At 38.2% G+C, this 13,486-nt stretch overlaps 1 protein-coding gene across 1 annotated transcript; it reads left to right on the top strand.

Moving 5' to 3' along the window:
- The first annotated feature begins 10,513 nt into the window (after positions 1–10,513).
- On the top strand, positions 10,514–12,755 carry LOC113174614 (zinc finger and SCAN domain-containing protein 2-like). The gene is made up of 2 exons (XM_026378693.1): positions 10,514–10,697; positions 11,654–12,755. The coding sequence occupies exons 1-2, from the start codon at positions 10,538–10,540 to the stop codon at positions 12,526–12,528; spliced, it is 1,035 nt and encodes a 344-aa protein (XP_026234478.1). The 5' UTR covers positions 10,514–10,537; the 3' UTR covers positions 12,529–12,755.
- Positions 12,756–13,486: the final 731 nt, after the last annotated feature.

Raw genomic sequence — 13,486 nt, 5'->3', positions numbered from 1 at the left:
TCCTTTCTGCTGCTTCTGATGCCTTTCTGCACACTTCCTGCTGAATGAAGCCTATTCATTTTTTACTCCTACCAGCTGCACTGCCCTGAGAATATAATAAACCATTTTAAATTAGTGGCAATTCCTTTTGGAATTTAGTGGTTTTTTTGAATTAATTTGTCATAAAATGTGATCTGATCTTCATCTAAGTCAAGATTTATAACAAATACAATGTGCCTAAAGTAAAAACTCACAAAGAATTCTGATCTTTCATTTCTTTATTTAGAACAACAATAAAACTCTCATAGTGCTAGTGGAAAAAGTATGTGAATAATGACCTCCAAAAGGCTAATTGGAGTCAGGTGTTAGCATGAGTTAAGAAAATTAGTTTGGAGGTGTGGACAGGAGCTAATTCGACTGAAAAAAAAAAACTTAACTTTTTGAGTTTGCTCCGCACAAGAAGAAAACACTTAAATGAGCCATGCCTCATTAAAAGGAGCTTTCAGAGGATCTACAGAGGATCAAGAACTGCTGATTTACATAAAGCTGGAAAGGGTTACAAGTGATTTCAAAGAATTTATAAATTCAGGGCCTGGCCAGCTTGCAGCGATTGAGGGGAAGATGAATTCCCAAGTGTATTAAAAAATTCTTCAGGATAATTTGAGAATGTCTGTACGTCAGCTGAAACTGTAGAAGTTGGGTGACGCAACAGGACAATGACCCAAAACACACAAGAGAACGGCTTCAGAAAAACAAAATCCACCTTTTGAAGTGGCCAAGTCAGAGCCCAGACCTCAACCCAATAGAGATGCTATGAAACGACTTGAAGAGAGTCACACACACACACAGACGTCCAACGAATACGACAGAGCTAAAGCAGTTCTGCAGGAAGAATAGGCTCAAATTTCTCCTGAACAGTGTGCAGGTCTGATCCACAGCTACAGGAAGCGGCTGGTTAAAGTTATTGCTGTGCAAGCACATCATATGTGTTAATACTCTTGACTTATATGAAGATCAGATCACATATTATGACAAATTAATGCAGAAACACATACTACTCTCACATTTTTTTTCCTATAAGTTCTCATTTTCTCCACAACTTGAGACATAAATAAAAATCATTATCATTAATATCATTATTATTTTTATTATTATTATTATTATTAGGCGTAGGGAATCACAGGCCTAAGTTTAAAGCAGCAGTCACAGCTGTGTGGAGGTCAGTCGTCAGACAAATCTGTGCTGTGGATTAGATGCCCCATGTGTCCAAACTCAAACCTGATCACATTATGAGCAGCAGCTACTCTTCATCTCCCTCAGAATAATGTGACATTTATTTATTTATTTGTTTCTTTGACCTTAATCAGTTATATGTTCTATTCTTGCTTTCTGCAAAAGGTTGTAAGGGGTCACTGTGTTAGGCTGCAGTTATATATAATAATAAATGTAAGTATAAAACCTAGAACCACTAAGTCATATCAGTTATGGTCACATTTTAAGATCTGTGTAAGATACAGTGTGCCTTTGTATTTATAAATATGTCATTTAAATTCCTAATTGTTTGTCTTCTGCCTGTTTCATCATCTCAATCTCCTGTTTCTATTGATCTGCGAACACAAAGTGAGTGTGATTATAACCACTACTGTACTATAACCGCTGCCACTGAACCTGCTGGTTGTGTTTGTTTTTAGTTTCTGTCTAAACTGTGAGTTGATCCGTGTTACTGTCGGTCATCTCTGCATCACTGTGGCTTCTTGACTTTCACTTCTCCTCTTCAGCTGTCCACACTGCACCACACGAGCAGACAGATGGGTGCATGATGTGATTACTGAAGCAGACAACGGATCACTTCTTTAATTCAGATTTTTTTTTTGTATTCTCATAGCAGACTGCTGTTCAATGGAACTGATTTACAAAAACATTTCCTCCTAAAACTTTTCCATGCCAGTAAAGAAAGTCTCCATAAGCTTCCTTCTTGCTTATCAGAAGCCGTGTACAAGATTTCATTCTACTGGCTTACAGCTACCTTTTAAATTCTTATCTTTAGTGTTTTCACGTGTATCAAAAGTAGTTTTTTAATTTAAGTTCCATCACCTGCAGTAACAGCTTCTATTTAGCTGCAACATTTCCTTGAATTGAACTCTTATCACACAGAAAAGGGGAAAAGCAAAAAGTATCTGTTCATCAAAACAAAGTAATCTCCCAGCAGAGCAGATTTCAGATTTACCCTCACATTTTTATCAGCTCAGCAGCACAAAAGTCTGTTACACAAGGAGAATAAATTACTGAAATATATAGTGGAGTCTTGCCCTGCTGCTCACATACTATGTGTTGACACATTAAAATCCAGCATTAGCTTATTAGTTGTTGATACACACACTAAAATCATGTTTCATATTTCAGTGACTTCACTATGATGTGAACAAGCAGGAATATGACCATAAAAGCTGAGGTTAAATGATATTTAAGGTTTGATTCAGGCAGCATAGTACCTTTTAGAGAAAAAGAAAATTTTATTGCTTAGCATCTAACACAATTATGAACTGATGCAAAAGTGTAGTATGGTCATGAAGCAAAATTACTGTGAATGCAGCCATATTCATCCAAACATGGAAAGACACAAATGCAGGAGACTTTTTAATTCAGTATACCTGCACCAATAAAGACTCTGCTTCTCTTTTCGCTCTTTGTGGACACACACACACACACATTCACACACTGACACTGTGTCCAATAATGAGTGGGAGGGCAACAGTCATTTATCAGTCTGGTAGAAAGCCCAGCATCTGCTCTGATGCTGACATTTAGGCTGTGACAAACTAACCTAATCAGTTTGTGTGAACAGCACGAGCACAGATGGAAACATGCATCTTTAGAGAAACATCACTTTGTTACATGCTTGTTCCACTACATGCCTCTTACCCGTGAACACACCGTAACCACGGATGTGAGAGTATGCTCCATCTGTATGTCCTCCCTTCACTGTGAATGTTTTTATCAGAGCCGTCTAAGCAGACACAGTTTTGAATGCATCAACCAACTCATTGATTATTCTGGTAACGAGCCTCATCTGATGCTGCCATTTACCACCAACAATGACACTCAATAAACAAACAAAAGGAATCGACTGAGTGTTGAATGTGTTAACAAACACACGGTCCTCTTATGAAACCACAACAAAGATGTCACCCTGCAGACAACATCAAACTATTTCTATTTTATTTTTCCAGGCGTTTCACAGCAGTTTCCTTTAAGAAGATGCTGGGCTACAGTTTCTAAAGTGTGCACACCGTCTCTGTTTATCCAATATAGGCTACATACAGTAATGAAACGGACATGCACTAATGGAAACTGAAAATGGATTGTTTAGAGATCTGAATTCAGGCACTTTCCTGTTGAGTCTCCAAATGAAAGGTGTGTTTTTGGGAATAAAACTGTGCCCCAGGTGACAAACTTTATTAACTCCTAAACCAGAAACCAGAACACAGAATAACAAAGACAAATTAATCATTTACTGTTCTGTATAGCCCAAACAACAACACTTTTCTATTAAATAAAGTGTTCCTAACATCTGCTCTGCTATGTGGTGGTGTGGTGGTCAGCACTGTCGCCTCCCAGCTAGAAAAAACGTGGGTTTGACTCAGGTAATGACAACAATACTGGGATCAAGACCATGTTCATTGCCTTGTCAAACATGTTACAGTGCTTTCTACTTTTGGGCAACTGCAGTAAAAATATCTTAGTGTATTAGAGTGTATTTCAAATGCTTCCTATTAACCAGGTGATATGAGAGTCACTTTAACATTATCTCACTTAAAGGAAACATTTTGCTTCTGTAACTGCAAAAGTAAAATAGCTGTTCTGTCAAAAGTTGTCTTTTGACAAACACTTTCATTAAAACAGTATATTGAGTTGAGTATAAGCCTCTCTGTCTACTCTAAAAGCTACGGACAGTTTTTATGTCAACCAAAAGACATTGAGATAAAAAACAGGATCATGCTCTGAAGTCATAAACTCCTGGCACAGTTTTAAATGCTCTGTACTGCAAAGTGCCCTTCAGTCTGGCTGTATACACTATTAACCATTAGCATCCTTCACCTGAGTTTCATGCATGATACTTTGCTTCTTCTGCATCAACGTGATAAAACTGCTCTGCTTAGTTTCATAAAAATGGCTGTTGAAGCTAATTTTGAAGGTGGATTTACTGCTTGCAGGTGGAGGTGATAGTCTGGGTAACATGGATGTGCACGGTGCAGTCCATTAAAATTTTATCCCTCGGTTATTATCACAGAGCAGATTCCATTTTCACCTTCATGTTGCTCGGTGCAGTGACTGTGACACAGTACAGTGATTATTGGGTCAGATGCATGGCAAAGATCACAAAGATCATTATACACAACAGCAGTTCATAAATACTGAAACAGCAAGACTGTAATTTTGGAGGTAATGGTAGTGACTTATGACCCCGTTGTTGCCAGTTTGAGTTTACGGCCTTGAAGAAGCTGATAAATAAACTGAACGATGTACTTTTTTAATAATCTCTGTCCAGATGTCCTTGAAAAATGCTGTCAACTGTGCAGTCACACACTTTGCATATTTGCTTTGTTTCATGTTTTATATGTTGAAATTAACATGGCTTTTCTATCATATAAGAAAATTCTGCCAGTGCCCCAGGTTCCTGAAACTGTCTGATAACAGGATCATTTATCTGTGTTCTTCTCTTAAAGGTAAAATATGAGAAACTAAATTAGTGAAACTTACCACAGCCGAATGCAATGCTGTGCTGAAATAAAAATGATGTGGAAGCTGCGATTCAATCACCTCCAGAAATGAATTATGGTTAAATTACAGGTTAACAAATATAAATGTGCAGAGTGAGACGTGCTCATTTCATGCGTTTACAGCAAGTGTAAAGACAATTTGTGATGGCGGAGGTAGAGGCAGGCTGTGCAGGTTTGCATTTGATGACATTCAGCTCATTAATTAGAATTAAGTCCTTACCTCTGCCTCACATCTAAGCGTGCACTCACACACACCACAGGCTGGATGTCAATATGCAGGTATGTGGCTGCTGTTGCACTGAACTTGTTTTCACTGTTTCATTTACTTTTTGGGTTAATTAATCAATTGGGTTGCTGCAATAAAATGTCAGTTCAATAAAGTTATATTGTGCTTTTTCAATACTTTCACAATAATCATGTATTTCAAGTGACTAAAATCTACATACAGTAAATCATATTGCAGTAAGAGCTGCGTCTAGTTTGAGGACCACATCATACTTCATCAAATTCAACACCTGCTTCTTTTCACCTGCCAGCAAAGAGCTTCACTAGAAGGGTGTCGACTGTGCAGAGGTTCACATGACTGTAATTTCTTCCATTACTTAGCAGGCTCTTCAAGCTCATCAACACCTGATTCCTCCACTCCTAGAGACAGAAACATCTGTTAGTCATTCGGATTTCTCTCACATGTTCACACACACACACGCAGCTGCCTCCGTCTTCCCCACGTCTCGAGTGAATGATGTGCTAATGACGGGTTCTAGCACAGCCTCTACTACGTACTCTGAACCCTAGATGTGGGTTTTCACCTCCTGATTCTGGAGACAATGCAGAGTGTAGTATTGTCTTAGCCTGTGTTACAGGAGGTGACATTATCTCACAGTTAAGTCTGAACATCGGGCGTTTATAACCTTAAAGTTGGTCTGACATTTTTTCAGTGTTTTTTTCCAGCTATATAATTTCCTGGATGACATTTACATTTTATAATGTAGGCTCATCTGGTCCTTATTAACTCAGGACGTTGTGGTCATTAAGATTCCATAAGCTGACACCAAGATACCAATGGTGATGCTTAAACCTCTATTAAAAATAAACAGACAGTAATTACTTTCTCTTTTGTGGTTGATGGGATATTTATTATTCATCATTCATTAAAAATCGGATGTAAACATAAGATGTAATCACCTACATCATCTTCATCCATCTCTCTTTCACAATATTTGGGTCTCCTCTCCTGATTTCAACCTTCTCTCTCAATTTCATGAAGCAGGTTTCCAGATGTGCCAGGTTTTCACTGTGCAGTTTCACTTAACTGTTAACTGAGAATTTTACCAATTTGACAGAAATCTCCATGTTAGGATGAAATCAGAAGCTCTCGAAAACTTAATAAGACAAACTGTGGTTCAAATTACTGAAGCGGGAATTACTGAAACAATCCATTTAGGGGAGCTGAATATAAAACGTTTGGAGGTGAGTTGTGCCTATGAAAATCCACTGTGCTTATCAAAGAATTGGTCATTAATATGTAAGAAGAGATCAAAAGGTCATTTTCGTCAGGCATTCAGGTGCTTTGTTTAATGTGTGCCACTAATGAGTCTACCACAGACCAATTACCTCAGCGTCTTTCTCTCTGTCTTTCTCTTTCTTTCATTCTCTAAATTTAGCTATGACCTTTCTAACAAGTGGAAGTGAAGCAGGAAAACATCAAGGAGCTATAGCGAGGACCTAACAGCTCTGCAGCAAATTCATATCAACACATTTCAAATGGACAAAAGTTGCTGTCTAAAAGTTGGCCTCTGCATTAGTTCTGTGACTTGTGCAAGTCACAAGTTGGAATCAAAGTCTGAGAAGTATAAGTTGTTCCTTTGGGGAATATTTTCAGCAGAGTGCAGTGTTTGCCTCCAGCTAAAAAAGACATATAGTGTCAAACAATACTGTTGTTTTTTCTTGTTATGTGTCAATGCCTTTGCATTTCACTCATTAATTACATTGAAATACTAAGAAAACAAATACATGTAATTATGTGGAGTGTGTGCTCTAGACTCCAAGACATGGAATTAATAATTAATGGACATGTCTGCCAAACCCATATTCACTAATTGGACAATTATTGGCCAAATGTGGGTGATCTGGCAAAGACAAACAATAATCTGATCATTAGAGTTTCAATGTTTGCACCATTTTCATGTTCCATTGTTTTTGCCAAGTCGCTCTCAACCTGCCAGCTGAGCCACCTCATTAGAGCACAGTTACACATCTGCAGTCTGTGCACCAGATTAATCTCTGTTCTATACTGTTTTGCAGTTAGTATCCACAAAATGAATAAACTGTTGAAATTAGGAGATGTGCTGTTGTTGTGCAGGTGTGTCAACTGATTGATCAATTGCCTCACTAAGCTGACGATGTGACAGGCCCAAATAGTTGATGAGCTGGATCCACCTGAGTCCTCTTCAGCTTTTATAATTAAGCTTTATTCAAACAGGAAATCTTATTGAGATCCATTTTGCAGGAGAGACCTGAGAACTAATTATAAATAAACTGCATATTTCCACTTACTTTAATCAAATAACTATTGCACACCTGCACATACTTCAAACGAATAATCTTTTCTAACTTCAAGTTGTGTTGCGGCCATTGAAGTAATAATGTGCACATTACCACGAACCCGTGGGCGGCCATCTGCCTCGAGCGTTTGGGGTAGGTGGAAAGCAAAGAAAGGAAAGAAGAGCAACAACAAGCAGAAGACAAAACACTAGGCAGGTTGGTAGGACCAGTAAATCCACATTAGACACATCAAAACAGAAAAAAGCACATAGAGAGAGACAGAGAGGAAGAAGCACAACTACGGAGAGGACGAAGACGCAAAGTTAAAAACAACAAACACAAGTCGCTTTGCTTTAGTTCAACTTCTCCCAGTGTCAAATCATTGGTAGCATGCTAATTCAGTCCTTTTAAATCTTGTTCTAACAACAGTGAGCAGCTTAGTTCTTTACCTTTATTATTCAATTATTCAATTCTAATTTCAAGTCATCTGTGATAATGTTCAATGTGTCCAGCTCTAAGATGCTACATATAGCATCTACATATTCTCCATCAAAAGCCTGCACAGAATATCAAGAGTGATTGAATAGACTTAATTTTCTCAGTCTGAATTCGATATATAAAAACTACAGTTAGTAGGTGAGTCCACAGAAGGAACTGTAACAGTCACCAGATCAAAATGAAAGAAATGCACAGGTTTTTTTTTGGCAGTCATCTAATGTAGTGCTCCTGGAGGAAATCGCCAAGCTGAATCACATTTCAGGAGTGTGTAAGCTGTTATTACAGTGAGAATAATTGAGGGAGCTCTGATATGAACTGAGCTCCTGAACTGAACTGAAAAATCTAATAGACCCATCCTGCTGGATATCTCGCCTCAAGCACTTGAAATACTATATGGATTTCTTCCTCTTGTTAACAGCGATACAATAAATTGGTAAAGAAGAATGAAAGCAAAGAAAAACCTGAAGTTGCTGCCCTGTGTGTTTGACTGACAGTCGGACCTGCAGAGGAGAGGAAGTATAAACAGTTAGCTGCAGTTTATAAGTTACAACCAGAGCAGTGATGGGAGAAGTCGGAGACTTTACTAGAGTAAAAGTCGTTAACATTATCATTTTAAAATCGTTTAAAAATTTGTTTAACACTTCCTCTTATTCTGTTTCGCAGCTGACAAAGCAAACACGAAGATAAAACTCTGAACTAATGTGGTAAAATAAAAAAACAAGCATTTTAATCGTGTCTGTCTTTTAATCCTGGATGGATGGAGGTGTGGGGTCTGTGCAGAGTGAGCTGGTATAGAAAGCATCTGTCATGTTGGCATGTAGAGTTTATGTGACCAGATCCCGGCTCTGCTGTGTATGTGGGCCCCGCTGGGCCCCTCGCTGGTATGTTATTGTCTTACTGAAACAGTGAACTTAAATCCTCACCTCTGAGCTACAGTAACAATACCATACATGGCATATGTGGTGTTTTTACAGGAGCCTGATGGGGACACAAGAGAACAAATGAATTTAAAAAAAAAAAGATAATAAACAACAATGCACAAAACAAATGGTATAAAGTAAAATAAACTATGTGAGATTTCATACGAACAATCAGCAAAGACTCTCTGTTTGTGTCAGGTGTCAGTAGCACTAAGGATGAGAGTATTTACTCTGTTAGAGTAGTTTGACAGACATCCATTCATCTGTTTGGCAGCTGAAGGCGAGAAATGAAGAAAAAAGGAGAAAATGTCTCAAAAAGAAAATGGAATTTGTCACAAAATGATTATTAATAATGGAGTTTCTGCTTCATCGGCATCATAAATTAAAAGATATCATCACTTTCTAACTGCAGCTTTGACCGAATGAAGCATCACTCACTGTGATAAAAGCATTTAGCATTTTATAATGAAAGTCTGGAAACTCCAGTGGTGGAAATTAACTATGTACTAAAGTAACGTACAACATTTTACATGTTGAATTTACTGTTACTTACCAACAGTTCAGAGGGAAATACCTTATTTTTTACTTCACCACATTCATTTAACAGTTGTAGTTAGTTTGCAGATGCAGATTCTAAATGCAAAATATAATCAGCTAATGTGTTTTAGGTGTTTTATTAAATTATTATCCACCTTTACCAGCTGCAACACATTAGTGCATCTACAATTAAAATCCAGATAATCCGGTAATCCGGTTACTCAGTCTGATTAATGCCCAGATATTTATATGTATTTCTTAGTGGAGTACTTGTTGTTTAGTACTTGTAGTCGAGCATGTCTTTGGGCAAGTACTTTTACTTCAGTATTGAGTTGGTGTGCACCTGGTGGACTGGGGGATTTCTAATTTAAAAGTATTTTAATTTTCTGTTACTACCTTACTGTTCATACTTTGACTTTATTACATTTCAGGGATAAATATTGTACTTTTACCCAACTACATTTATTTGATCCTTTTAGTTACTAGTTACTTTACTAATACAAAATACAAGTACAAGTACAATCATACTTTATGACTTTAATGATCCCCTGTGTGAAATTTCCGAGCAGTTTCGTGAGTCGATGACTGTAGATTTACCAGTATCTGCTGTCATCTCCCGGTCAGCAGCTGAAACTGAAAACTGCGGCTCTGGTTTTTAAACTTTAGTTAGCAGGTGTGTGGATTTTCAAAATAAAGCTGAAGTCTTTCAAAGTAAATTATAATGTTAGACATAAACTTTGCAGTAAACATCCACACTATAGTAGTAACAGATGAGTTCCTGTCCAGTGTTGGTTCCTTGGACTCTGGGTGGCAGCAAAGATCCATCACGCAGCTCCACACGGTCCATTGTGTTTCTGTCAGCAGTCTGTGTTGCCAGGTTTACAACAAGCACTTCTACAGTGTTGAATGCTTTTCCTAAAGGCTGTTTTCTTGGATGTTTAGCACATATTTATCTTAGTTGTCTTTGCATAACTACATTACTACTTTGCATTTAGAGTAGCCTGCTTAAGTAGAATACACTACATTTGAGTTGGGTATGCACAATGTACCTATGTACATATTTACTGTGGAATACAGCTAAACCCAATTAAAATCGGATCCACATTAATACTTTATCATAATTAAATTGTTTAATACATAATTGTATGCCTGCAATGAATCTGATATCGTTGCAAAGAGATAACAGGATTATTTTGATTGCCATATACCTGTTTTGTCTGGATATCTGGCAACCCAGTGAGCAGCAGTCAGAGCTGAGCCGCAGCTCGAGTCGCGGAAATGTTTGAAAGAGAGAAACTCAAAGCTTTGATCAGTGAGCGGCTGAAAGCAGCTGCTGAGGACATTTTCAACCTGTTTGAACAAACTATCAAAGACTATGAGGAGAAAGTTTTACGCTCGCAGGAGCTCGACCCACAAGAGACACGGTCCGTGCGTGGAGGTAAGAGCAGGAACCGCTGCGGTCACCTTTAACCCCAGGAGCAGCAGTGACGCTGGGTGCTCGAGCATCTTTAAGCCTTTTTAGTAATGTAATAATGGTTTAATAACGTGACCTGCAGCTTTCAGTCTGCAGGCTGTAGTAGCGCCATTTGCGTCCCTGCACGTTTGTAGGAGGGGACGCAAAATGGCTGCACGCAAAATGGTTTTGGTCCCTTCCCCAAGAGCAGGATTAGAGTCGCAGATCACACACACACACACACACGTTTTTCACATATCTAGTCCTGTGTTGCATGAATGAACTGCTCACACCTGGAGGTGGATGCACTTCATCATCACTCCCCTCCTGACATATGAGAAAAGGGGTGGATGTAGGGAAAAGATGGCCAGAGTCAAATAATTTTTAATGAAATGTATTGTGTATGTTATTGTGATGTAGTTGTAGCCTCAAAACAAGTGCAGGTGTGTGTGTGTGCATGTCCAAGTAGGATTAGCGTTAGTGGGAATAAACAAAGTACATTTATTTTAGTACTGTAGTATTTGTTCCTCACTTGTAAGTCGCTTTGGATAAAAGCGTCTGCTGAATGACTAAATGTAAAATTTGGATTATTTCCACCCTTTTTAAAAAATGTTATACTTTTTACTCTATGTCATTATGTATTTGTAATTTCACATTAAAGCAAAATCAGCAGCTAAACGTTGAAGTATTGTTAAATGCTGTCAGTGTTTGAAGTGGTTAAAATCAGCTCCACCTTTATTTTATTCTGTATAAACTAAAGGGTAAATCTCTAAATAAAGGTTTTGTCATGTTCATGTTTCCGTTCAACAGGATTTAAAATACGTAGGTTTTACTAATAACTTCAGAGTGATGCCTTGATGAGCTCTATTTCAATATAAACCGAATTTGCATTTGACCAAACTGACTCGTGAACGTCTTTTCTCATGTGTGATACCGTCTAGCTTCTCTGCAGCTCCCTGCCCAGGAAGAGGACGTGTCCTCTGAGGCCCCGCTCGTCAAAAAAGAACAGGAGGAAGAACTGTGGACTGCTCAGCCAGGTGAAAAGCAGGAGGAGGCTGATACTAAAGAGACCATGTTCCATATCATTTATGTGCAGAGGAGCGATGAAGATGGAGGACATCCAGCACACCAAAGCAAGGAAGCACCTTTGCCCAGCAGCTCATCAGAACAACTGAAAGCTGAAACAGATACAGAGTCAGCCACTGAACATAGTGATGATGAATGGAGAAACAGTGAAGGAGTTCCATCAGGTACAAACAAGAGGAAACCACCACAAGCTTGTGAGTCAGGCAGACCGTACACCTGCAGCATTTGTAACAAGAATTTCAGGATTAAATCTGTTCTGGCTCGCCACATGAAGATGCACACGGGAGATAAACCCTACAGCTGCAGTGTTTGTGGTAAGAGCTTCGTCCAGCGCTCGTATCTGAAGACTCACCTGAACTCTCACTCTGGACAGAAACCGTACACATGTAGCATCTGCGGCCGAGGATTCACACAGGTCGGAAACATGAACACTCACAAACGAATCCACACAGGAGAGAAACCTCACAGCTGTGCAGACTGTGGTAAATGCTTCAGAGGGAAGGCAGATCTCTTTAAACACACGATAGTTCATACTGGTGAGAAACCGTACAGCTGCACTGTTTGTGGTAAGAAGTTCAGTGCTCAGTCCAACGTGACACGCCACATGAAGACTCATACGAGGGAGAGATCGTACAACTGCACTGCTTGTGGGAAACAATTTATTCGGCGCTCACATTTAACCATACACATGAAAACTCACGCATCACGACTCCGGACTGGGAACACTTAGTTGCATTCTGTGACCATTTCTAGAGACACTGCAACTAACTTTTACTACTATTTTATATTATACCCACTAATTTATATTGAACAAAGATAAAATAACAATTTACAGCAGCATTAAAATTACAATACATGAATTAGCACTACACTATAAAACTATAATATATAGTATTGCAGAACACACAGTAGAACAGGGACACTACTATGAACAATAACAATGATAAGGAGGAGCTGCTGTTTACATTTTGTGTTTATGTTTTTAAAAGAACTATTAAACTACATATTTTACTTATTTTACTTATTTTAAATAATTTCCAATTTAAATGTGACGTAATTCCAATGTATTTAATTGCATGTTCATTTAAACGGTGCACGTTTTTTTTTTTATCTTTTTCATCTCCAGTAGCACTATACGCTGTACTGACACCGGTACAAAGTTTTATGCTAAACCATCAAATCCATGTTGATCAAAGTCGTGAATGAAAAAATAGACACACAGCCAAAACCTGTAAGATTTGGACATTTTCTGACATCCCTTGTTTCAGTATTGCTTGATTATCTTTGTTTTTTTTTTTTTAATAAACAGTTCTTGGTGTGATGCAAAATGATCATAAGCAAAGAAATTAAGTGAATCTTTTACATTGTTATTGCTTTAAAATGAAGAAATGCCAACACTGACATAAACATAAATCTGTAAACCGTCATGTTCTGATTGCAGCTTAACACTGTTATTGCTGTAAAAGCACAGACACAGTTGATTCACATATTAATTTTTAAATAATCTACAGAGAGATTTACAACTAAGACTCTTGATCAGAACTGAGCAGCACCTGAGAAACATTTTCTTTTTCTTTAGTAAAATAACAATTGTCCTCATGAACCCAACAGTCAACCAGAAGAAATAAGTTTACTAAACAGTACAATGGTTGAACCAGAAGCAACATAATGTAAATCATCAGGGCAGG

Source organism: Anabas testudineus, chromosome 3 (genome assembly GCF_900324465.2).
Source record: "Anabas testudineus chromosome 3, fAnaTes1.2, whole genome shotgun sequence".
NCBI classification, from domain to species: domain Eukaryota; kingdom Metazoa; phylum Chordata; class Actinopteri; order Anabantiformes; family Anabantidae; genus Anabas; species Anabas testudineus.
Note: the sequence above shows the minus strand (reverse complement) of the source record. Positions and strands in the feature narration are given on the sequence as shown.